This window comes from Carcharodon carcharias, chromosome 12, assembly GCF_017639515.1.
Source record: "Carcharodon carcharias isolate sCarCar2 chromosome 12, sCarCar2.pri, whole genome shotgun sequence".
NCBI lineage: Eukaryota > Metazoa > Chordata > Chondrichthyes > Lamniformes > Lamnidae > Carcharodon > Carcharodon carcharias.
Genome location: NC_054478.1, coordinates 36,954,905 through 36,982,608, shown reverse-complemented (window position 1 = coordinate 36,982,608; position 27,704 = coordinate 36,954,905). Strand labels below are relative to the sequence as shown.

The window sequence follows — 27,704 nt, the reverse complement described above, 5'->3', positions numbered from 1 at the left end:
ATTTTGTTATTTTTATCTTTTCGTACCTGCCTCTTTAGAAACATGTTTTACCTATGCCCTTGAATTTTAAAGGCCTAATTCTTAAATTAGCATTGTCCAGCAAAAGGATGTTTTATTGAGGTCCTTTGTAACCAGATGGCTGTGAACAAGTGGCAAGCGATCTATATGATTTTGTTTTGTAGGGGTGAATGTGTCGAAACAAAAGAAAGCCCTGAAGTGTTCTTCTGCTGTTGCGAAGGCATCAAATGCAATGAGAAGTTCTTTTATGTCCCGGTCATTCAGGATCTACCATGTAAGTTTTATCTTCCTTATCTTTACTGTTAAATGTTTAAATAAATGATCTATATGAAGGAAAGATGCAAGGAGCGATCTTGAAATTCGAATCGCAAAATCTGAAATTTTCGTTTCAATTTAATTTTTCAATAGCTTGTTCTGTTGTGCATGTTCATCAGTTGATGTAATAATAGAAACTGCATACGTTGGTTTTAGTGTGTTGGATTTATAATAAAATTCATAAGCTTTATCACTCAGATTGAAACTCAATGTATCTTTCCCATACAGTGCAGTGCATTGAAGCTATTTTTTTCCTTTGCGGTAGTCTGCTCCCAGCATGCAGTGCTTTTAATGGCTTATTGTGAATTTGAATTTTCTTGTATGATGCAGAGCTAGTCAAAAAGAAAGAACTTGCATTTATAGAATAACTTTCATGACCTCTGGACCCTGGTGAGGATGAGAGGAAGGGAAAAGGTGGGGGATTTTGAAGTGTCACTATTGTAATGTAGGAAAATGTGGCAACCAATTGTTATGGCACAGCAGGTGGTAAATGCTGAGCTGCTCAAATCCCAAAGGGAAACTTGAAACAATTGACACACCTGTTTTGCAATTTGTATTTTTAGTTTGAGATGCGTGCCTCGAATTCAGTAGTAATAAGTCCACCAAGTCATAGAGGTTTTTTGCAAAAGTAAATTAAACATTTATTCATAAAAAAAAGCTATTTTAAGCATATACATAGGTCTACAAATTACTATTATGATAACTCCTAAATCCCCTAGTTAATCTACACCTCCATTAAGGCAACAGTGAAACAACATAGATTTCAACAGACCCAGGCAAAACACACAATACCCTGGACAGTGATACTCACAGTGAGTTTTCTTAGCTTTGGTTCCAGGGGACAGCAGCTTGGTACATAGAGGCTGGAGGCTTTTTACACTTTTTAGATCTTAGAATGCTGCCTTCTTACACATAACCTCATCTCCTTTATACAGGTTTCTCCCTTTTTAATGTAAATCCCAATGTCCCACTATGCCTTTGCAACTTTACTTTTTTCATAATATAAATCTTTCATATCACTCTTTATCAGCATTTTTGGGAAAAATAAACACAATGTTTGGCTTAGCCTCTGTCTAGGCGTAATACCTTGCCACCTCGCTGAAATTCACTACACAGGTTTATCCAAAACTGCAAATATTCTTCATACCTCCCATTCTAAAACTTTGGCCATGTTTACATATTCAGCATTTCAAACCTAATTTCCCTTCTGATACATCAAAGCACCCAGACCAGCTGTCTGGAATTCACTACCCACTCTCACACACACCTACACACAGAAGCTAATCCAAACCCCACTATTAATCTACCTTTACAATAAATTACAATAATATTGAGAATTATTATATTTTCATGACAAAATTTTCACACAAACTGCAATAAGTCAATAACCATATATTTATCTCTGATGTTGGTTGAGGGGCAGATTTTGGCCAAGGCTGTGAATTCCCCTGCTCCTTTTCAAATAATGCCATGAGACCTCTTACATTCACCTAAGAGTGTAGATGGGACCTTGGTTTAAATTCTCATCTGAAGACCGACATCTTGTTCATCCATTCATGCGCGTCACTAATTAGATGACGAGACATTTGGCTAACTTGATAAGCACAAATTAATGCAGCGTCCAATCCGAGTATTTACATGGCTCGTCCACGTTGTGACTTAACTCCAGGAGTGACCACAACCAAGGGAAGTGACTCGGTTGAAAGCGGAGCTCAGGAATAACTGACCATGATCTTCGATGTCGACCAAGCGTGAATGTTCGTCGCATAGGTACTAATGATACTAGGTAGCCAATCACATAATTAGTAGTCTGAAGACCTACCCTGAATTACATCATCTGAATGTGATGCCCTCTTTATTAATTATTTACATTAACAAAGGAAAAGCCGTTGCAGTTAACGTATTTATAATTAACATCATGCACCCACCACCCAAAATAATGATCAAGGAAATTGCCAAAACCATTATGCTAGACTAAACATGATCATCGAACATATACACTCAAATTATCCACCTTACCCGCTCACTGGGGATCAGGAGTTGGACTTCTCAATCTGGAGATGTACGTTACCCTTCTTATAGAACCTTGCCGTCCTTCATCTTGGGTCTTGCGATATTGAACCAGGTGAGCTCTGTTGAACGATTCTCTGATTACTGGTCTCCAAATATTTGCAAAAGTTTCAAGGTCAGAGAGTTCGTCAGTCTCGAGATAAGCTGGGTGAAGGACTTGTATTTTAGGATCTTCAGGAATCGCATGAGGCTGTTATTCAAGTCGAGCCACTTTCCTCTTGCTCCCATGACGAATTTGAAGAAATGTATGAACGTACCTCCGGTGAGCTCTTTTATTTCGTCCTTCAGGTGTTGGTACTTTCACTCTTTCTCTGCCCAAGCTTTCTCCAGTGATTTGTTATTGTCCTCGAACCGCACCGTGACATCGACGACTGCTACTCCATCCTTGACGAGTACCAGGCCCGACTTCCAGAGGAAAAACAGAATTACCTGGAAAAACTCAGCAGGTCTGGCAGCATCGGCGGAGAAGAAGAAAAGAGTTGACGTTTCGAGTCCTCATGACCCTTCGACAGAACTTGAGTTCGAGTCCAGGAAAGAGCTGAAATATAAGCTGGTTTAAGGTGTGTGTGTGGGGGGCGGAGAGATAGAGAGACAGAGAGGTGGAGGGGGGTGGTGTGGTTGTAGCTACAACCACACCACCCCCCTCCACCTCTCTGTCTCTCTATCTCTCCGCCCCCCACACACACACCTTAAACCAGCTTATATTTCAGCTCTTTCCTGGACTCGAACTCAAGTTCTGTCGAAGGGTCATGAGGACTCGAAACGTCAACTCTTTTCTTCTTCTCCGCCGATGCTGCCAGACCTGCTGAGTTTTTCCAGGTAATTCTGTTTTTGTTTTGGATTTCCAGCATCCGCAGTTTTTTTGTTTTTATCTCTGACTTCCAGAGGGTCCGGTCCTTTCCAAAGAGTCTCGGTTCCAAGTAAGATGTCCAGCCATATTTGGTGATAAACTGTTGCAAGTGGTCCAAGATTTTGTTATGTCTTTTGATCTGGGTGTTTTTAACGAATGGACAGTTACCGGAGATGTAAGCCAGTGATTCGAAAGGGGTCTTACATGGTCTGCAAGACTTGTTTGTGTGGTGTCTTGCCCTGTTTCTGGTGGATCTCATTGGATAGAGATTATACTGTAATAAACTACTGTTAATGAGTCTGGATTGTTTGAGGTTAAAACAAGTTCTGAGCCAGGAGTTTGAAATATAGTCGTTGCTGTAGTACTTGATGCCCATTCCTTGGCATTGGAGTTCAATCCACTTTAAATATTCAACCTCCCTCCAAGCCGCATATCTGTTGACGGATTTCGGTCTGGACGTTTGGGTAATATCCGTCCATCCCAAATTGATGACTTCATCAATGCCATTTCCTTCATGCGTACCTCTTGGACCACCCTTCTCTTTGAGGGATTTTTCGATTTCCCTGAGCACTTTAAGATTCCTCAGGGAGTCGACTGTCTGTTTGTTTTCGACATCACTGAATTCAAGCGAGGCCTATATCACCCCGTCCGGTGAGCTCTCCAACACCTCTGGTTTGCGGATAATGGCCAAAGGAATTTGGACTTCAACCCTCGGTATGGCTAGACCACCATTGCGGTTGCTGCTGTAAAGTATTCCATCCATTGTGTGCGATGGAAGGTGGAGGATTTCTTTTGTTGCATTCTTGATGTATTGATCGAGTTTTACCAATGTGTTTTGCAATACCTCTGCAAGGATTAAACAAAAGTAGATTCTCAGGATCTTGGGTTTTAAGGATTTCCATCTGTTGGATAGGTCGAAGTGCTGCCTTCTTCAAATTCGCTATCCATCGATTTTGGATCTCCATTGCTCCTCAGTTACCCCCGACCAGGGATCGATTCTGGCTCCCAGATATTTCTCCGTGTTGCCTGGTGCTATGTAAGAGATCGGACCTCCTCTCAACTGCCAGTTCGCCATACTGTTGTACAGAAACGTCTTCCTCTTGTGGATGAAGTGGAAGCCCTTGGTCTTCCCGGCATTCATCTCCAACCCCGTATTCTGGCAGAAATCCTGTACGGTGGCTGAGTTCTTGGTCATGTCAGCAAGAGGGTCACTCAGTAAAGCAATGTCGTCAGCGAACGCCAGAGCTGAGCAACTAATCTTCGTTCCCCGAAGGGCAAGTGGACGCCCAACTATGCCCCCTGAGGGAACAGATTAGATGATACATCGCAATGTTGAAGAGGATTGGTGATAACAGGTCACTTTGCTTGACCCCTCTCCTGATATTGATGGGTCCCATTTGACCGTTTTTACATTCAATACATGTGCTTGTTTCTGAGTACAGATCTGTGATCATTGTAATGAATCTTTTTGGCAGCCCCACTCTTTGAAGTGCCTTGATCACCATTTTACGCCCTACGAAATCGAACGCCTCAGCCAGATCCACAAAGACAATGGCCAGCTCTCTCCTGTTGCGTTTGGCCCCTTTCATGATGTTACTTAGAACTGTGATGTTCTCATTACAACCAGGAGTTGCCACCAGAAACCCTTTCAGCCTGGGGTAGATCTGGACTGCTTCACTTAAATGTTTGGCTATAATCTTACTGAAGTGCCGTAATAAAATCGGGCTGATCGTTATTGGTCGCCAGTTGTCAATGCTTTTTAGTTTCTCGGCATCGTCTGTCTTAGGAATGAGAGCCATGCGACTACTTTTCAAGACCCTTGGGATGGAACTTGACATGAGCCAGATGGAGAAGAGACGTGGAAGCCTGTCCTCATACTTTGCCTGTATGTCCTTGATGTCTTCCCACTTCATCCCATCAGGACCTGCTGCTGTGTTCTTATCAATGCCTTTAATTGCCTCCTCGACCTCTTCCTTCTGTATGGGTTCTATCAAAGAGTCGTAATCTCTCCTTCCGTTGTATAATGCAAACTTTTGGAGGTTTGCTTTGTTATTTGGTTTGACGAGTTTATCTGTAAAACTCTCTTCGAGTTCACCTTTGCTGACTGGATATTGTAAGGTGGATGGTGCACCCATGATTTGTCATGTTATCTTTCTCCCTCAGATGCAAGAGTACTAGTACTGACCCAGAGGAAGAAAGTCCAGGCTTTCATGCTTTATATTTTTAAGCCCCTTGCAAAATTTGTTTTTGTAAGTCTCTGAAGTTCTCTAACTCTCTGTTTCAGCACCCTTGCTCTGTTCCATTCTTTTGATATCATTTTCCCACTCACCAACAAATACACTTCTTGACTCTCTGTGATACCTAATGTTGAAAGTGAATCTGCTTTTGTCTTATGCTAGTACAGAAATTTGCATGGGCACATCACAAAAAATAGTTTAGGCGAGGAGGGGATAGGAGTGCAGGGTGTTGATCTGTGCATTAAGATTTCAGTGAAAAAAAGCCACCCACTACCTGATGATTTCTTCGGTTGGGAAGCACTACCCAAGATCTTATTTTCCAATGTGACCCCGTTTTAACACGAAAATTAATGTGACCCCAGACGCCAGCAAAAAAACTAAATGGCAATAAAGCAGAATGCTAACATTCAATATCTAATTATTAAAGTTTATGTATTATATGGACCAACATAGATTTTCATATATATATAGAATGTATATGTTTTTGAAGTACTTTGTAAAAATGTTATTGTTTTATGTACTTCCCAGCCCTTTACTTCATCTGAGCTGCTCCATTTGCATTTAATATTACTGATCTATAGCAACATCACACCAAGATTTCCTAAAGGCCATCTTGTATTTACGAACATACAAATTAAGAGCATGAAAGGTCCATTTGGCCTCTTGAGCCTGTTCTGCCATTTGATAAGATCATGGCTGATTTTATTGTGGCCTCAACTTTGCTTTCCTGTCTACTTTCTATAACTTTTGATTCCCTTGTTAATCAAGAATCTTAGCTAACTTGACCTTAAAAATATTCAATGATCCTGCCTCCACTGTTGTCTAGGGAACAGAATTCCAAATACTCATGACCCTCTGAGGGAAAAAAAAATTCTCCTCATCTCCATTTTATATGGGAGATCCTTTATTTTTAAATGGTGTCCGCTAGTTATAGTATCTGCCACAAGGGAAAATATCCACTTGGCATCCACCCTGTCAAGGCCCCTCAGGATCTTTGTGTTTCAATAAAATCACCTCTCATTCTTCTAAACTCCAAGACCTAAATGCCCAATCTGTCCACCTTTTATTCATAAAAGAAACCAATCTGGGACCAATGTTCTAGCAAAAAGGAAAATAGGGTGGTCAATAGGACTTTAAACTAGAAAGTTGGGGAGGAGGGAAGGGTAAAACTCCAAGAAGAATGACTAAGGAAACAAAGCAGCAGGTTAGTGTGTGGGGGGTTGGATTCAACTTCATGGAAAATTATGAAAAAACTGAAAAGAAAGGAGAGCCCAGGGGAGGCTATTAAAGTCCCCAGAACACAGAATAGGACAAAGTGTTTGGAAAGGGCTAGGAATCTAACTTCAAGCACATTAGATAAAGGGACAACAGTGAGAAAGGGGACGGGATATACAGGACTGAAGGTGTTGTATCTGAATGCACGCAGTATACGAAATAAGGTAAATGAGCTTGTGGGGCAGATTGAAATTGACAGGTATGATGTGGTGGGCATCACGGAGACATGACTGCAAGGGGATCAGGACTGGGAGCTAAATATCCAAGGATATACATCCTGTCGAAAAGATAGGCAGGTTGGTAGAGGGGGTGGGGTTGCTTTGTTCGTAAGAAATGAAATTAAATCGATAGCAAGAAATGATGTAGGGTCAGATGATGTAGAATCTGTGTGGGTAGAGTTGAGGAACCGCAAAGATAAAAAAACCATAATGGGAGTTATGTACAGGCCTCCTAACAGTAGTCAGGATGTGGGGCACAAGATACACCAGGAGATGGAAAAGGCATGTAAGAAAGGCAAGGTTACAGTGATCATGGGGGATTTCAATATGCAGGTAGACTGGGAAAATCAGGTAGGTAGTGGATCCCAAGAAAAGGAATTTGTAGAATGTCTACAAGATGGCTTTTTGGAGCAGCTTGTGTTGAAGCCCACTAGGGAACAGGCAATTCAAGATTTAATGATGTGTAATGAGGCAGATTTGATAAGGGAGCTTAAGGTGAAGGAACCCTTAGGAGGAAGTGACCATAATATGATAGAATTCACCCTGCAATTTGAGAGAAAAAAGCTGGAATCAGATGTAACGGTATTACAGTTGAATAAAGGTAACTACAGAGGCATGAGGGAGGAGCTGGCCAGAATTGACTGGGAGATGAGCCTAGCAGGAAAGACAGTGGAACAGCAATGGCAAGAGTTTCTGGGAGTAATTTGGGAGACACAGCAAAAATTCATCTGTAGGAAGAAGAAGCATACTAAAGGGAGGACGAAGCAACCATGGCTGACAAGGGAAGTCAGGGACAGCATAAAAGCTAAAGAGAAAGCAAACAATGCAACGAAGAGCAGTGGGAAACCAGGGATTGGGAAGCCTACAAAGACCAGCAGAGGACAACTAAAAAAGAAATAAGGAGGGAGAAGATTAAATATGAGGGTAAACTAGCCAATAATATAAAAGAAGATTGCAAGAGTTTTTTTTAGATATGTAAAGTGTAAGAGAGAGGCAAAAGTGGACATTGGGCCACTGGAAAATGATGCTGGAGAAGTAGTAGTGGGGAACAAAGAAATGGCAGAGGAATTGAATAGGTACTTTGCGTCTTCATGGTGGAAGACACGAGTAACATCCCCAAAGTTCAAGAGAGTCGGGGGGCAGAGGTTAGTATGGTGGCCATTACCAAGGAGAAGGTGCTAGGAAAACTGAAAGGTCTGAAGTTGGATAAATCACCTGGGCCAGATGGATTACACCCCAGAGTACTGAAGGAGATAGCTGAACAGTTAGTGGAGGCGTTAGTGGTGATCTTTCAGGAATCACTGTAGTCAGGGAGGGTCCCAGAGGACTGGAAAATTGCTAATGTAACTCCCCGTTTAAGAAGGGAGTGAGGCAAAAGACGGGAAATTACAAGCCGATTAGCCTGACCTCAGTCGTTGGTAAGATTTTAGAGTCCGTTATTAAGGATGAGATTTCAGAATACTTGGAAGTGCATGATAAAATTGGGCAAAGTCAGCATAGTTTCATCAAGGGAGGTCATGCCTGACAAATCTGTTAGAATTCTTTGAGAAGTTAACGAGTAGGTTAGATAAAGGAGAGCCACTGGATGTTATCTACTTGGACTTCCAGAAGGCCTTTGACAAGGTGCCGCACAGGAGGCTGCTCAGTAAGATAAGAGCCCATGGTGTTAGAGGCAAGGTACTAGCATGGATAGAAAACTGACTGTCTGGCAGGAGGCAGAGAGTGGGGATAACGTGGTCCTTCTCAGGATGGCGGCCGGTGACTAGTGGAGTTCTGCAAAGTTCAGTGTTGGGACCACAACTTATCACTTTATACGTTAATGATCTGGATGAAGGAACTGAGGGCATCCTTGCTAAGTTTGCAGATGATACAAAGATAGGTGGAGGGACAGGTAGTATTGAGGAGGCGGGGAGGCTGCAGAAGGATTTGGACAGGTTAGGAGAATGGACAAAGAAGTGGCAGATGGAATACAATGTGGGGAAGTGTGTGGTCATGCACTTTGGTAGGAAGAATAGAGGCATAGACTATTTTCTGAATGGGAAGAGAATTCAGAAATCTTGAGTGCAAAGGGACTTGGGAGTCCTAGTCCAGGATTCTGTTAAGGTTAACTTGCAGGTGAGTCGGTAGTTAGGAAGGCAAATGCAATGTTGGCATTTATTTTGAGAGGACTTGAATATAAAAGCAGGGATGTGCTGCTGAGGCTTTATAAGGCTCTGGTCAGACCACATTTAGAATATTGTGAGCAATTTTGGGCCCCGTATCTCAGGAAGGATGTGCTGGCCCTGGAGAGGGTCCAGAGGAGGTTCACGAGAACGATCCCAGGATTGAAAGGCTTAACATATGAGAAACGTTTGAGGACTCTGGGTCTATACTCAATGGAGTTTAGAAGGATGAGGGGGGATCTGATTGAAACTTCCAGAATACTGAAAGGCCTGGACAGAGTGGACGTGGGGAAGATGTTTCCATTAGTAGGAGAGATTAGGACCCGAGGGCACAGCCTCAGAGTAAAGGGAAGACCTTTTAGAACAGTGATGAGGAGAAACTTCTTTAGCCAGAGAGTGGTGAATCTCTGGAATTCATTGCCACAGAAGGATGTGGAGGCCAGGTCATTGAGTGTATGTAAGACCGAGATAGATAGGTTCTTGACTGGTAAGGGGATCAAAGGTTACAGGGAGAAGGCAGGAGAATGGGGTTGAGAAACTTATCAGCCATGATTGAATGGCAGAGAAGATTCGATGGGCCGAATGGCCTAATTTCTGCTCCTATGTCTTATGGACCATAAACTAGTTCAAAAGGGCAGAAACCAGTCGATGCATTAGGAGCGTCTCTAACCGCAAATAACAAGAATGGAATTCCCCCGTTCCAATCCTGTGGATGATCCTGACAGTGCGCTCTCATCATTTTTAAAGTTTGATGCCAACTTTCCAAAACTCCTTGTGACTCCGGATGATAAACTGTTGAATACTGAAAGGCCTGGATAGAGTGGACGTGGGGACGATATTTCTATTAGTAGGAGAGACTAGGACCCGAGGGCACAGTTCAGAGTAAAGGGAAGACCTTTTAGAACAGAGATGAGGAGAAACTTCTTTAGTCAGAGAGTGGTGAATCTATGAAATCCACAGAAGGCTGTGGAGACCAGGTCATTGAGTGTATTTAAGACCGAGATAGATAGGTTCTTGATTGGTATGGGAATCAAAGATTACGGGGCGAAGGCGGGAGAATGGGGTTGAGAAACTTATCAGCCATGATTGAATGGCGGAGCAGACTCATTGGGCTGAATGGCCTAATTTCTGCTCCTATGTCTCATGGTCTTATGGTCTCTTATAAGCCTTTCACCCCAGGAATGAGTCTCATGAACCTCCTCTGAACTGCTTCTAATGCAATTTTGTCTTTTAAGTAACGAGACCAAAGCTGTACACAGTACAGGAGTCCTCGGGTTAAGGTACTTAATTGGAGGATGGCTAATTATAACAATATTAGGCAGAAACTGAGTAATCTAGACTGGAGGCGGATGTTTGAGGGCAAATCAACAACTGACGTGGGGGGGCTTTCAAATGTCAGTTGAGAAGAATTCAGGACCGGCAAGTTCCTGCTCGGATGAAGGATAAGCATGGCAAGTTTCAGGAACCTTGGATAACGAAGGATATTGCAAGATTAGTCAAAGAGAAAAGGGAAGCATTCGTAAGGGCTAGAAGGCTGGGAACAATTGAAGCCCGTGGAGAATATAAAGAAAGTAGGAAGAAACTTAAGCAAGGAGTCAGGAGAGCTAAAAGGGGTCATGTAAAGTCACTGGCAACCAGGATTAAGGAAAATCCCAAGGCCTTTTATACATTTGTAAAAAGCAAGAGGGTAGCCAGGGAAAGGGTAGGCTAGCTCAGGAACAGAGGGGGGAATCTGTGTGTGGAGCCAGAAGAAATGGGAGAGATACTAAATGAATACTTCTCATAAGTATTCACCAAAGAGAAGGACTTAGTGGTCGATTTGCCTAGCGAAGAGTGTGTAGATAGCCTGGATCATGTTGAAATCAAAAAAGAGGTGTTAGGCGTCTTGAAGAATATTAAGGTGGATAAGTCCCCTGGGCCAGATGGGATCTACCCTAGAGCACTGAGGGAGGCAAGGGAGGAGATTGCTAGGGCCTTGACAGAAATCTTTGCATCCTCACTGGCTACGGGTGAGGTCCCAGTGGATTGGAGAATGGCCAATGTTGTTCCATTGTTTAAGAAGGGTAGCAGGGATAATCCAGGAAATTACAGGCCGGTGAGCCTTACGTCAGTGGTAAGGAAATTATTGGAGAAGATTCTGCGTGACAGGATTTACTATCATTTTGAAGCAAATTGGCGTATTAGTGAGAGGCAGCATGGTTTTGTGAAGGGCAGGTCATGTCTCACTAACTTGATCGAGTTTTTCGTGGAAGTGACAAAGATGATCGACGATGGAATGGCAGTGGATGTTATCTACATGGATTTCAGTAAGGCCTTTGACAAGGTCCCTCATGGCAGACTGGTACAGAAGGTAAAGTCGCACGAGATCAGAGGTGAGCTGGCAAGATGGATACAGAATTGGCTTGGTCATAGAAGACAGAGGGTAGCAGTAGAAGGGTGCTTTCTGAATGGAGAGCTGTGACTAGTGGAGTTCAGCAGGGATCACTGCTGGGACCTTTGCTGTTTATAGTATACATAAATGATTTGGAGGAAAATGTAACTGGGCTAATTAGTAAGTTTGGAGACGAGTTGCAGATAGTGAAGAGGATTGTCAAAGAATACAACAGGATATAGATCAGTTGGAGACTTGGACAGAGAAATAGCAGATGGAGTTTAATCCGGACAAATGCGAGGTAATGCATTTTGGAAGGTCTAATACAGGCAGGAATTATACAGTAAATGGCAGAACACTTAAGTGCGTTGATGGGCAGAGGGATCTGGGTGTACAGGTCCACAGGTCACTGAAAGTGGCAATGCAGGTGGATAAGGTAGTCAGGAAGGTTTATGGCATGCTTGCCTTCATTGGCAGGGGTATTGAGTATAAAAGCCAGGAAGTCATGCTGCAGCTGTATAGAACCTTGGTTAGACCACACTTGGAATATTGCGTGCAATTCTGGTCGCCACATTACCAGAAGGATATGGAGGTGTTGGAGAGGGTGCAGAGGAAGTTTAGTAGGATGCTGCCTGGTCTGGAGGTTATTAGCCATGAGGAGAGGTTGGAGAAACTCAGATTGTTCTCACTAGAGCGATGGAGATTGAGGGGCGACTTGATAGAAGTTTACAAAATTATGAGTGGCATGGACAGAGTAGATAGTCAGAAGCTTTTTCCCAGGGTGGAAGAGTCAATTACATGGAGACATAGATTTAAGGTGAGAGGAGAAAATTATAGACGTGATGTGCGGGGCAAGTTTTTTACGCAGAGGGTAGTGAATGTCTGGAATTCACTGCCAGAGGAGGTGGTGGAAGCAGGTACGATAGTGGTGTTTAAGAGGCAGCTTGACAAATACAGGAATAGGATGGGAATAGAGGGATACGTACCCCGGAAGTGCAAAATGTTTTAGTTGACGTGCAATATGATCGGTGCAGGTTTGGAGGACCGAAGGGCCTGTTCCTGTGCTGTACTTTTCTTTGCTCTTGTTGTTTGTTCTATTCCAGATGCGGTCTCAACAACGCCCTGTAAAACTGTACGAAAACTTCTCAACTTTTATACTCTATTCCTGTTGCAATGAACGCCAATATTCCATTTGCCATTCTAATCACCTGCTGTACCTGCTTACCAATTTTTTGCGATTCTTCCTGCCAAAATGGACAAGTTCACATTTTCCTACACCGTACTCCATCTTTCAGATTTTGTCCACTCACTTAACCTATCTCTCTCCCTTTGCAGGCTCCTTACGTCCTCTTCACAGCCTCTCCCATCATAACTATATTTGTGTCACCTCTTGCTCTCTCTCTCTCTCTCTCTTTCTCTCTCATTTTCTTTCTCTCTCTCTCTCTCTCTCTCTCTCTCTCTCTCTCTCTCTCTCTCCCCCCCCCCCCCCCCCCCCCCCCCCACACTTTGGTTCCCTCGTGCCCCCCCTTTCTGGGTTTAAACCCGCCCCTCCCCCCCCCCCCTTTCTGGGTTTAAACCCGCCCCTCCCCCCCCCCCCCAGGTCCCCTCGCGGGCCCCCCCCCCCCCCCCCCCCCCCCCTCTTACTGGTCCTCTCGCGCGCCCCCCCACCCCCCTCCCTCTCTGGTCCCCTTGCGCCCCCCTTCATCACTACACGCCCGCACCTCTCTCTGGTTCATTAGGCATGCTTTCAAGGATTCAGCGACTTCAAAGGACGTTGGCTTGTAGAGGGATAGTTGGAAGCCGAGGAGTTCAAACTCAGCAAATGCCTCTTCCTGTTTGATTTGGGGTGATGACACACCAAAATTGAAACTGTGCGCAAAACACATTGCTCCAACACATTGCTCTAGAAGAGCAATGTATCTCAAAACTTTGAGCAACAGGTGAAGCTAGTTGATTCCCACTGCTTTGCAGTAGCAACATGAATGGTATTCGCCACTAACAGGATGCTGCCAGAACAGTTTTTGCAATTTTTATAGTATGAAGAGAGATTCTGAAATCAGGAAATGGTGTCACCGACTACATGTGATGATTTTATAGTAGGGTAAACATTTATTAAAAGAAAATAGAGAAAAAGAACACAATTACACTTAAACACAAGAATGGCTGCACACAGTAAACATTACTTTAAAACCATTCCACAAGATCTTTTCTACACTGAGTTAACCTCCCCCTTTTCTGTTCAGCAACTATCCTTATAGATTTTCAAAATCTATAGAACTCCTGTAATTTTTCCAATGCTTTTTCCTTGGGGTGTCCTCTGAGGTATAATTTGCAAGTTAACTGGTTGCAACAATAGATTCCATCTAAACAGTCTAGCATTCCAGTTTCAAAACATTTCCAAAAATCTTAATGGACTATGGTCTCTGTAAACAACTGTTTCTGATGAATGGTTGGGAACATAAATTTCAAAATGTTGCAATGCCAGTACCAAACTCTGTTTCCTTCTCAACAGTGGAGTATTTATGTTGATGAATATTTAACTTCTTTGAAAAATATTCCACAGGTTTTTCAATACCTGCGATGTCTTCCTGCAACAATACATCACCTGTACCCACATCATTTGCATCAGTAGTCAATTTAAACAGCTTATCATAATTTGGTGTCACTAAAACTGGCACTCTTGTCAACACAGTTTTCAGATTTTTGAATGCGTTTTGGCACTCTGATGTCCAGTTGAACAACTTGCTCTTTTTTAAGAGTTCAGTTAATGGAGCAACCATGCTGCTAAAATTTGGCATAAACTTCCTCTAAAAACCATTCATGCTCAGAAATCATAAAACTTCCATTTTCATTGAAGGCGCTGGGAACTCGTCTTTCGCCTTCATTTTTATGTCTCATGGGCCGTCTTACCACGTCCAACAGCATGGCCTAAATATGTACCTATGCTTTCACAAATTCACTCCTAACCAAGTTCACCACCAAATTAGCATCTTGTAGACGATCAGATAGTCCTCCCAGATGCTGGAAGTGCTCCTCCCATGTTTGACTGAATACCACCAGTTTGTCAATGTACACAGCACAGTGACTCAGCCCAACAATAACCTTATTCGTTAGTCTCTGTCCATCCAGCTTCAGTACCATCACAATAGGTGAACTCCAGTTGCTGCAACTGAACTCAATAATGCCATCCTGGAGCATAAATTCAATTTCTTTTTGCACTTATCATTTTACTGGATTAAACCTATTAAGGTGTTGTTTGATTGGAACAGAATTCCCCACATCTACGTCCTGCACACCTACCTTTTGTTTTTCCCAATTTATCCCCGAAGATCGTTCTAGGTGACTGCAATAGCTCTCTCAAGTCACTTCGATTCTTATCTGGAAGGTGAATCAGTATTTCGTTGAAAGTTTTAAGCACCTCCTCATTGTCCAAATAAATTTGAGGTAAATCAACTTCAGAATCTTCTGTCCCTACTTCCTTTTCCTGATTCATCACTACTAATACTTGTTTTTGATTGTCCTCCCTATTGAAGGCCTTTCAACATTGCTTTGAATAATCTGTAAACCCATTTTCACACCTTTGGCTAATACTTTCTACTTGAATAAATCCTGCCAGTTTGCCTTGTTCTAAAACCTCTGACTTGACAACATGTTTCGTAGTTCCTACTAATCCACAAAGTTTCCCATGTAACCCCCAGCCCATTGACTTCATATGGCCAATCTTATTACAATGAAAATATTTAAGCTTTCTTACATTCCTTCCACTGTCAGCACTTTCCTTCATAGTATGAGGTAAAATCTCCTTAGAATCTCCAGCTGTCCCTTCTCTTCCCTTCATCTCACCTTCCCATTTTCTATCCTTCCCCGATTTAAATGGGTGCTGAAAAAAGGGTTGCGATTTATGGACCAGGTCATAATCACCTGCTATCTCTGCTGCCTGTCTAGCAGTTTTAACCCTTTGTTCTTCCACATGGGTCCTTACTACTGAAGGAAGTGACTCTTTAAATTCTTCCAAAAGAAGTACTTCTCTAAGGGCTTCATATGTTCCCTCTATTTTTAATGCCCTTATCCACCTGTCAAAATTACTTTGTTTGACTCTTTAAAACTCAATATTAGCCTGTACAGGCTGTTTCCTTACATTTTGAAATTTCTGCCTGTATGCCTCTGGAACCAACTCATAGGCACTCAGAATAGCCTTCTTCACTGCATCATGTTCTTCAGATATTTCTTCCGACGACGATGCATAGCTCTCCCCACCAACCTAGACTGTAATAGTAATATCCAAGTTTCTTTTGGCCATTTCATCTGTTTAGCTGTCTTATCAAATGAGATAAAGAATGCTGCGACATCTCTTTCTTCAAACTTTGGAAGAGCTTGTACAAATTTAAACATCTCCCCACTAGGTTCCCCAGGACAATCAGAATCAAGCTTCCTGGTTTAAATTTCAGATAATGATTGGCAGCTAACTGTCAGTCACCATCAACTGGTGCATTCTCCGTGGATACACCTCTACCAGTCAGAGTTCACTTGCCAACCAGTCAGAACTCTCTTCTCATAGTGTAAATATGTTGTTTTCCTAACATTGGTATTTTCTTGCATCTTGTGCTGATGAATGCAAGGCGTAAAGCTTCAACAAAAAACATCTCTTTTGTTTTCAGGAATACTGAAGTACAAATTTTTTAATTTGTAAGGAATGTGGTCTTCTTATGAAAACCATTGGCCATTTGAGCAAGAATCTGTAAGACGGATAAATATTAGCAAGCTTTTTTAAATTGGCAGACTTGGTGTTCCTGCAGTATCTTGTTTCATGAGAAAATTTGAATTTTAGAAGTGTCAGGTGGGGCTTAGTTTAGAGTTGTACTAGCAATGAGCATTGTTTCCACAGATGTTCATACTAAGGTTCAGTTCTGTATTTTAATCAGCATGTGGTGATTTATCCTGGTGCAATCATTTGAAATGTTTTGCAATAAGATGATTTGTTTGTGGAATTTCACTCTTGATTTTCAGAAAATGAAGAGCCTAGTTCTCTCCTACAAAAGTGCAGAATTGATTTGTTTACCTTTTTGGCTTTTCTAACCCTCATTAAATAGTGGATTTATGGGAAGAGTTTTCACAATTGAAATTGTGGGTAGTTGTACCCAGTGTTAGGTGTTCTCATTTTTCTACCTCCTTCCCACTCAAAAGCAAGTTCAAAAGTTGGCCCTGTTTATGCAAATAAAATCTAAATTGTGATCAAAAGAACGGTGGTTACCATGAATGAAGAATACATCCAGTCCTGCTGTTGCGGAATTGGCATTAGTAGGATTAAGGGTATGGTTAATTCTAGGCAAGACAGTGGAATAGAGCCTTAAGCTATAAATGCGCTCTCACGTTCAGTGGCTCCTCAAGCATGTATTATGTGATATTCCAGGAACTTCTTAGTAAAGTAAAATCCCACTTCACCTGAGCTATGGCTGTTTCTTAGACCAATGCCTTAAAATCAATTTTTATCAGATTTTCAAAAAACCTTTCAAGAACAAAGTTCCATGCATTAGATAAAAACAAAAAACTGCGGATGCTGGAAATCCAAAACAAAAACAGAAACAGAAATACCTGGAAAAACTCAGCAGGTCTGGCAGCATCGGCGGAGAAGAGCACAGTTGACATTTTGAGTCCTCATGACCCTTCAACAGTTCTGTTGCATTAGATTCTGGTTTCAATTTTAAAATAGTAAACTGCACTCTACGTATTGATGCTAACTGAATTGTCATGCTATAATAAAAAGTTCTTCAGCTGTTAACTCCAACATGGTTGAAATTTAGTATTTGTGGTTCACAATTGGTCAGTAATTTTTTGGGAATGTATAGTAACTGAAATGGGACACTTCAATGTTTTTATTTTTATTTAGAGTTTCAAAATTGGTTCAACCCAGTGCTGAGAATTTTTACTGAAGTAATTAAGGCTTTAGAATTTGTATGTGACTGTGGCTGTGACATAACGCACTTCAAACAAAACCTCACTTTTTTTTCTCCACAGCAACATCAAATCCGGTTACACCAAGGCCGCCACTATTCAACATTTTGCTTTATTCACTGGTACCTATCATGGGATTTGCTGTAGTTGTGTTGTTCTCTTTCTGGATGTACAGACATCACAAATTGGCTTATCCACCAGTACTTGTACCAACTCAGGTATGGTCCTAAGTCTTATTTGTCACTTCATCTTTGCTTGCTCCAATGCTTAAAAGCAAATATAGAAAACTGCTGTGAGTGAATCTTAAGAGTAGTTTTACAGACTATTGCATCTGACCTTGATTTTTGCCTGTTTGGAGTGATTCTTGGAATTCTGATGTAGAGCTCCATCCATTAACAAACAAAATTATAGGCATACTAAGCTTAGAGTCCAGGTTTAATGATAGGTCATACCATTAAGTAGAGCTCTGCAACATGAGCAACAGTTTTGAAATCATTTGGCTTTATTAATTTACTGCCTTATAGAACTTTCTCCTCCTCTTTATTTTTTTAACCTGGTTGTAACCAGATCTAAAGATTCTAAAGGGATATGGAACCAAGATGCAGATCAACCAAGGCTGATTCTCACTGGGTGGCAGAACAAGCTTGAAGGACTGATTGGCCTATGCCTGTACCTAAGTTACTCTAAGTGTAATTGGGTTTTATATAATTGAAGATTTCATATGAATTTGAATTGGTTAATTATCATTCAAAATAATTGTGCCACCAACCTCAAAACAACATCTGTATGAATGAATAATAGCAAAGCCTCCTGTATTTCCTTATTATCTTGAGTAGAATCAACATAACTCGACACACATAAGTTAGGTGCCACATGTGCACTGTGTGTGTATAATGAGCCTACACAATCTTAATCTTCCTGTTTTTGCTTGTCCTTGTTCTTTTGCGGGAGGTATAAAAATGATAATTGTAGTGTACTTTTCCAGTGGTATTAGGTGTCTGCAGTAGGATAAAGAAGCGTCAAGGTGTGCAGGTAACAATCTGCCCCTAAACCTGGCCCCCCCAACTCCTTTCTTCAGTCGCCAAATGCTGTTGAAGGCAGTGAAGAATTTTGTCATCCATGTCTGCCTTCATCAAGTGGAAGCTCCTAAGATACGGAAAATGCTCCATGTTTTCCAGGATCCCGTTGTTTTTATTGATTGATGGGGGGAGGTGTTGTGCTGTGAGAGCTGGTTGAAAAAGGACCTTAATTTTCCAGGTACTTAGTGAAAGGATCATTTTATCATCTGCTTTGGAAGAGCTGTCAACAATGACCTGGAGCTGAGTGAGTGCACACAGAAGCATCATCTGCATACTAGGAGCTCAATAAGTGAAATTGGAAAAGTGCCACTAGTAGTGCCTTCGCAAGACCTCTAAATCTGGTGGCAAGAAAAGTGGGCCAACAGCAGCATCCTCTCCCAAACCACATTCCTTGCACTGAAGCACGAATCATTCAAAACCAGCTCCACTTGGCAGGACATGTCGTTCATATGCCTGACACTAGACTCCCAAAACAGCATCTCTACTCAGAACTTGGCTGTGGCAGGAGGACAACGGAATCCCCTCAAAACTTCCCTGAAGAGGCCCAACATCTCTGTCGACTCATGGGAGTCTTTGGCTTGTGTCTGACCAAAATGGAGAAGCTTCATTCAGGAAGGTAGAGAACACATTGAAAGGTTCTGTCGGAGCATGCAGAGGTCAAGTCTAGGTGTTGGAGAGAGGAAGAAGCCTGCCAACAAATCATCTACCTGACCGTCCAAGCACCACCTGCCCTTCCTGTGGCAAAATCTGCAGATCGCACATTGGACTTAGCAGGATCTCAACACGCTGAACTGGAGTGGAAGCGTGTCATTTTCTTAGGCAGTCCCTGGGATCGAGGAACAATTGTGATAATAGGGGAGTGGTGGCGTAGTGGCATTGTCACTGGACTAGTATTTCAGAGACCTAGGATAATGCTCTGGGGACCCAGGTTCGAATCCCACCATGGCAGATGGTGAAATTTGAATTCAGTAAAAATATGTAATTAGAAGACTGATGATGACTCATGAAACCATTGCTGATTGTCGTAAAAATCCATCTGGTTCATTAATGTCCTTTCGGGAAGGAAAGCTGCTGTCCTTACCTGGTCTGGCATACATGTGACTCCAGACCCACAGCAATGTGGTTGACTCTTAACTGCCTTCTGACCAAGAACAGTTAGGGACAGGTGATGCCCACATCCCACGAACGAATAAAAAATTTTTTTAATACATTCATGCAAAGCATAGCCAACAGAAATAAAACTTGGGCAATAAATAAAAAGAAGAAAATGCTAACCAATGCAGGAGGGAAAACCTGAAATTAAACATTTAAGTGATGGGACAGCAGGGCTGTTGTCATTTCTAAACGTAACCCAGTTATGCTTCAAGTGTAGATGCTTTGTCAGAACTGGCTGACATTAATATAATCTTTAAATCATAGGCTGGTGCATGCGTATTTGCTGCATATCAAATTACCAGAGCTTAGTCATTTTTGAGTTTGTTAGGATTAGTATCCTAAGTTGTTAGTGCCCTCTGCTGTTTGTGCAGCCTAGAGCTGTAGTTCTGTGTTTGGAAATGTAATAATTTTTTTCAGCTAAGTTTATCATAAAGTTTAGTATTTTTTACTTTGCAATGTCTACGTAAATTCTGTGCCAAATACCAATGCGTATTACTATATGGTGTATAACTACAGCATTAGAATAGTGTAGTCTGTCTTAAGTCTGAACTTTCACCTAAGGAAGTGTCACAATGCAGGATTTCCTTTTTTGACTATTTTCCGTGCAGCGATTTGGAGCTGAGTTTCAACGTAAAGTTGGATCATTGTTTTAACAGCTATAAGGAGAATTTTTAAACCTAAGAAGGGATTGATGTGTAAATGAGCCAGATATCTTTACTGTTTTCCACATTGATCATGAATAGTAAGTAATTCATTATCTCACTTCAGACAACCAGTAGGTCATTCATGAGAGACCATATTCTTGGGATGTCCATCAGGAGATGGTCTGTTGAGATTTTATTCCTGGATAGAAGATTTGGTTGACGGCTTATAGGTGAATTCCTGAACAGAAAAGAGGTTGAGCCAAGAAATATATCTCATTTTCTCAGCATCTAGGCAAAAGGGAAGGGTGACATGTGGAATGTCAGCCCAGTTAAGGTCTGGGAAGGAAGCCCAGGTGACGAAAGGAAACTCGGCTCAAACTTGGGGCTTTTCAGAACCACAAAAAGTTGTTTGCTTACTAATGTGGGATAATATGGTTTAGTATTTTTTCTTCTTCAAAACGGGTAGTTTGAAATTAAATTAGGCTTTGATTATACCTGGCAACCCGTACTTTCACTTGCTTTCTGTAAAATACTGGATTTTACTAATTTATATCTGGCTTTCTCTCAGTAAATGTTGAAAAATTGTGGAAGTGCAACTGAGGGCATGTGTCAAAGAAATGAAGTTCCAGTCCTGAGCACCCCTGTGTTTTGCTTTCGTACAATTATATATCGGGCTAGGGCTGGTTGTGCATGTTCCTGAACTTAAGGGGATGGTGGTGTAGTGGTAATGCTACTGAACTAGTAACTTAGAAGCCTAAGCTAATGTCCTGGAGAAGGGCTTAGAACCCACCACGGCAGCTGGTGGAATCTAATTTTAATTAATAAACCTGGAATTTAAAGCTAGTCTCAGCAGCAGCCTAAAATAGTTATATGCACCAAATTATACCTTATAGGCAATGCCCCAGAAACCTCCATCACCATCCCTCGGTATGTTTGCCCCACCAGCAGGACATACCCGGCGGCGGTGGTATATAGTCAAGAGGGAGTTGACCTGGGAGACTTCAGCTTCGGACTCTGAAGTCTAATGGCATCAGGCCAAACATGGACTAGGAAACCTCCTTCTGGAAACCACCTACTGCATTCCCTCGCCAATGACTCAATATTCGTCCATGTTGAACATCACTTGAAAGATGCTGTGAGGGTAGCAAGGGCACAGAAAGTACTCTGGTTGGGAACTTCAATGCACATCACGTGTGGCTCAGTAGCATCATCACAGACTGAGTTGCCCAAGTCCTGAAGGACAGATCTGCTAGACTTGGCCTGTGGCAGGTGGTGAGGGAACCAGCAAGTGGGAAAAACCTATTTGACCCTGCCCTCAGCAATCTGCCTGTCACAGATGCATGTGCCCATGACAGTATTAGTAGGAGTTACCACTGCACAGTGCTAGTGGAGACAAAGTCCTGTCTTCACACTGAGGAAAACTTCCATCCTGTTGTGTGACGAGACCACTGTGTTAAATGGGATAGATTCAGAGCAGGTCTAGCAGTTCAAAACTGGGCATCTACAAGGCGCCATGGGCCATCAGCAGCAGTAGAATTGTTATGCTGCTATGGCAGCCTTCACCTCGTAAGACGGTTATTTGTGTCATCATGGTCAACCCTGTGTTAAGCATCAGCTGGTATGGCTCAGGAGCCCCACTCTGGCATGGCAGTCTCTGCCACATTTGCTGCAGAGGAAGACGGTATCTGAGAAGGTGCATAATTCGCTAGCCTCTGTTTTCCTTGGGCCCTTTTCTTGGCTAGCTGAGCTTGTCGTCTCTTCAAATGCCCTAACAAAATGTGAGCCTCGAGAGGTCACGGCCATCAGTGACTGTCTCCTAGTTGTCAGTGTCAGTATCCACCCTCTTCTTATCTGGCTTGCAGGTGTCCTTGTAGCGGAGTTATGGATACCCAGGTTGTACAGCCATCATCCATATGATGGACATGGCCAAGCCAGAGCAGATGTCATTGGCTTAGCAATGAGTGTATACTGATGGAATTAATACGCTCGAGGACCTCTAAGCTGGTGACCTTGTCCTGCCAAGCGACGCTAAGTGTATGTCTGAGACAGCGAAGGTGGAAACTGTTGAGTCTTTTCTCCTGCCTAGCATGTGTTGTCCAGGTCTCACCCCTGCAATGGAGCGCGTTGAGGCTGTAGGCTTGGTAGACTCGTAATTTGGTATTCTCAGGCAGGTTGCTGTTGTTCCACATGTTCTTATTCAGCTTGGATGTAACAGCTGCAGCTTTTGTGATACGTATGTTGATTTCAACATCAAGTGAGAGATTGCTGGTAATTGTGGAGCCTAGATACGTGAAGCTATTAACAATCTCCAGTATCACATTGTTAATGCTGATAGCGGTATGGCAACATCCTGCACCATGATATTTGCTTTCCTGGTGCTGATGGCCAAAGCAAACCTACAAGCAAGAGAGAATCTGTCCATTTGCTGCCGCAGGTGTTTCTCAGTATGGAACCTTAGTTTGGCCTCGTCAGTGCAGAGCAACTCTCTGATGATGTAAGTTGACACCTTCCATTTATGACCTGAAGGCATATGACAGCAGCAAAATGAAGAATATACCAAAGAATGTCAATGCCAGAATACAAATCTTTTTGACTCCACTGTGGACCTCAAAGGGTTCTGATGTTGCACCATCATAGCTGACCTTATCCACCATGTTTTCATGGGATGAGGAGAGCACATTGAGCGGCTTCAGCAGGTAACCGATTTTCCCCAGCAACTTCTGACAGACCACCCCTGCTCACCTGGTTGAATGCCTTGGTGAGATCGATGAAGGCAGTATATAGTGGTCTCCTTTATTGACGGAATTTCTCTTGCAGCTGATGGACTGAGAAGATCATGCCAATTGTAGCTGTCTGAGCTATGAAACTGCACTGGATCTGGGATAGATGTATTCGGCCAAGATCTATAACCTGGGTAGCGCAAAACGGACAAACATCTTTGCCGCGATGCTCAGCAGGGAGATGATTTGATGCAGTTGGAATCACCTTTGTTCTTGTACAGGGTCACAATCTTTGCATCATGCATATCCTGGGATGCTGCCCCTTCCCCTCCAGCAGAGACAGAGAAGTTTACGTAAATGCTGCAGGAGTGCCGTTTTCCCATGCTTGATGAATTCAAGCAGTATAACAGTGATTTTTGCCACATTCCTCTACTGTGGGTTCCATATGCATGACTGGCATGCTTTCTGTGGTGTCTAGACTTCCTTGGTGATCGTGTTCTCTCTAGACTACAATTAAAAGTCATGCCCACCTATCTCTCCAACTGTTTATTGCAGTCGATGTTGATCTTCCTTGCCTTTGATTTTAGCCGTTTTCTTTGTTGATTGAACGTTTGCCTTTTTGATCCCTTCAGAAATGCCCCTAACATTCTCTCTCTCAAAGGATACCTGTGTATTCTGGCAGAGTTTTAACCAGTAATAATTGGCACACAGCCTAAAAATTTGTTGGACTTTACTTTGAGCAGCTCTTAGTACATTCAGCATTTTGCCGCACAGATCGCTATCGTAATTAATGAGAGCTGACCCCCTGGCTTTAATGATAGTGTTCATCACAGTGATGTTAGCCTAAAGCCAGTCAGCATTTTTTGCTCTTGCTTTCCATATGTTGAGCGTGTGGTATTGTTGAGCAGGGTTGTCCAACATATGGCTCGCTGGCTACAATCCAGCCCACCATGCTTCTCTAGGCATCTGGAGACGCAGTTCAGAATACAGGTAAGTGAAAGTAACAGATCTGCAAGGAGCTGCTCCTTCAATTACAGGCCGTTTCTCTCCTCCATTTGCTGCTGATAGGCTCACCAGATTAAGTACAAGCAAGAGATAGTAAACAGCCTTAGCTTGTGCTACATGGCATGAGAAGACCTTCGATGTTTTGGTCAGACTGCAACAAAGTCACAGCATTGGAGAGTGTTGAAAACAAAGCAGGTGACTGTGAACAAAAGTTTTGGAGTCAGCGCCAGCTAGTGTTTGAGTAAAGAGCTGGTAAGCAGATGGATCTCTCGTAGTGAGATTACAGTGCATAGCCTGTCAGTTCTGTGGGTGGGACAGTGCATCAAGAGGACCAGCACCAGGTTAGCTCAGCTGGGAAAGACGAGTGACCAGGGTGTGGGCCAGATTGATAATGAGCAAGGGAAAATTCAACAAAAAAAGTCATAAAAATCAGACCAGCGAAGTCTGCGATTATAACAGGTAGCTTCAGGAGTTGCTGAATAATAAATTGAGTAAAAAGCAATTTTTCGTGGTGTGTTCCAGCCACAAGTCTTCCTTGTGGGCGGAGCTTTGGAAAAGTGTGAGAAAGCGGCTACAGCAACACTCATTCCAGGTACTACAAAACAAGGAAGGTCAAAGGGATTTTGGCAGAATGTCCACAAAATTCCCCAATTTGAACTGGGATAAAACTGACCTACTATCCAAATTCAAAATGTTTCAACAGTGTACAGAGCTATAGTTTCTTAGTTCAGGTGAGTCCAAAGTAGACAAGCAAGTCATAAAAATTTGCCTAGCAATTGGGAATGAAGATGTACAGAGGCTAAATATGTCAGGATTGCAGAAGAAGACCTAAAGAAACCCCAACAGATATGGACTACATTGGAAGATTGGATCAGAATCAGATTAAACTTTTGTATTCATCGGCTAGAGTTCATGTCATTTTGACAATAGCCTACAGAATCCATAGGATACTTTGTCAGCAGATGCAGAGAAAAAGGGTATGTACTGTGATTTTTCAAACGCAGAGCTAGCAGACAGAATTGTTGAATTCGTGATCGCATCCACTCCCATGGAAGCATCCCAGAAAGATCTGCTAGGCAAGCCCAAGATATATAGCATTGGAGAGCTACTCAAGGATTGGCATAAGTACGAAGCAATCCTCGCAGGTTGACAAAGCTTACAGGTCCTAAGTACAACCCCAATTGTTGACACGCTTACTAGGATACCCAAACCTAGAAAGACATGTGGAAGGTGTCGCCTTCTGCATGCACCATGGAAATGCCCAGCCTTCCATTAATTGTGCAAGGCATGCAGCAGAAAGGGCCATTGACAGCGGCAGTGCACAAGAGTAAAGGCTGATGCAGATACAAAGAGCCATGCACTGATCCAAATGGGTACCTTCAAGCATTAAGAATGATCACCTGGTATCCCGTCAGAAACACATACATGATGTGATTGACAAACCAGAAAATGACAATGATGTGCATAACGAGACGAAGAGCAGTGAACACATCTTTCACTCTATCAATCTTATGGAAAACATAGATGCTTTCACACCATCCAAGGTTTTGGCCAAAATTCAAATTATCTGCCATAGGAAAGTTGGTAACCATTAGTTATTGGCCAAGATTGACAGAGGAGCAAGTGCCAACATACTACCTCTGCAAATTCTAGAAGACATGTATCCACAGATGTGGAAGGCCATGGTGAAATCTACTGTTGTGAAACTTTCAGTGTACAACGGATCACTAATTCCATGTGCAGGATTCCAGAGTCCTGGAGTGCATGTATAATCAATCCTCCTGGGTATTACAGATGTTCTACATTGTGGAAACTCAAGGCCCGGTGATTGCAGGTGACCTGACCCTAGCAACAATCCATGGAATCAGTCAGACTAAACAAAGCAAATCAACCTCTGAAACTACTCCTACTGCCTCAGCTCACGACCTAACATCGAAATATCCAGAATGTTTCGACAGAATTGGCAGCTTCAAGGGAGCTGCAACATTACACTTTCAGGAGAATGCAAGTCTGTCAGTTGATCCACCACTTAAGTGTAGCAACCACTTGCAAGACAAATTTGACGGTGGAATTAGGCAAAATGGAGAAAGACAGAATCATTAGAAGAATACAAAAATACATTGATACAGCTCAGCCATGCGTCATAAAGAAGGACGGATCTTTGAGAGTATGCCTTGACTCACAACATTTAAATGCTGCTTTGAAAACTTGCCCTTACAAAATACCCACATTAGAAGAGTTGAATCAGATTTGCAGGTGCAAAATTCTTCTCGAAGCTTGATGGTCAGTACATCTCGCGCGGAAGCCCCAGGAGCTTACTGCATTTCATACCCCATTTAGATGATGCTCTTTGCAACAACTTCCTTTCCGGCTATCTGTTTACTGGGATCGCTTTCAAGCTCGTGGACCGCATTGCATGCACTGTGCCAGGATGCATCTGTATCACAGAATGTATAGTTGTTGTGGGAAGAGCAAAGCAAGAACATGACCATAATCTGCATCACTTGACGCAAGTGGCTGGTAATGAAGGATTGGTGTTCAACAGTCTGAAATATGGTATCAATGTGCAGCAGATCAATTTCTTCAGTTTTGTTTATTCCATTTATCAGCCAAACATGAGCTCTGCGGGTAACGGGGAATAGTTGCATTCAAAGATGTCACTCTCAGATGTAACACTGCAATGTGAAGATCTTGCTTGAGAATTGGGGATTTCACCATAAGAATCATTCGTTCAGCTAGATGGTTAGATCTAGGGTAATGAGAAGCAGTGTGATCAATATCCAACTTCTCTTAGATATCCTGAAATGGCTTACCAATAAATTGTGGATCAACATGCCTGATAACAATGCAGGTACAGAATTTCCAAGTTTACAATTGGGACAAGAAGTTTGCATCTTGGATCCCACAAAAGGTGTGTGGCAACCAGCTGAGGCGACAAGGATTTGTTCAAAATCAAGGTCCTATGAAGTCATTACAAAGGCACAATTTTGAAGTGTAACTGAGAGCAAATCAGATCCATTCCAGCTCCTAAACCACCATAGAGTCCTGTTGCATCTGGGACAAGTTCCCAAATGCTACCAGGAGCAGCACCCAAGAATGACAATCCCACAGATCATTGAGAGCAATTAAAGAAGCCTCCAGACAAGGTTACCATCACAAGATCTGGGCGCACCAGCAGATTGTGTTTATGCTTTAGAGGCTCCAGTTCATCAGTTCTTTGAGCTTATGTAATGGTAACTAAACATGAACATGTGTTATAAATGGCTATACTTCTTTTGGAAGGGGAAAGTATCCTTAAAAAGAAAGGGGTATGTTGTAATATGCCTTTACGGAATATCAGCATAATGTCACTAGAAGGAAATGTCATGTGATCCAGTTTTAGTTTCACTTTTACTTTGAGAAGAGCACACGCACAGCTCTGATGCCTTCAAGCTTTATACTTATGTGTAACTATTCTCATGTACCTAGTCTTAATGAGTTAACCCAAGTTCCTTCTGAGCAATTGGTGCCTTGTGTCTTATACAGCTAATAAGCTCAAGGACTTATATCATTATAAGAACGCAATAATGATCAGATCTAGATGGTACCAGTGCCCTGATCTTGGATGTCTCCAGGAAACCTTGTGGCACACTT

At 42.5% G+C, this 27,704-nt stretch overlaps 1 protein-coding gene across 1 annotated transcript in view; it reads left to right on the top strand.

Moving 5' to 3' along the window:
* LOC121284863 (activin receptor type-2A) overlaps positions 1 to 27,704 on the top strand; it is a 181,515-nt gene that overhangs the window by 109,174 nt on the left and 44,637 nt on the right. Inside the window, exons 3-4 of the mRNA XM_041200695.1 lie at positions 183 to 292; positions 17,532 to 17,686. Coding sequence (XP_041056629.1) covers positions 183 to 292; positions 17,532 to 17,686 — 265 coding nt within the window. The remainder of the gene's footprint in view (positions 1 to 182; positions 293 to 17,531; positions 17,687 to 27,704) is intronic.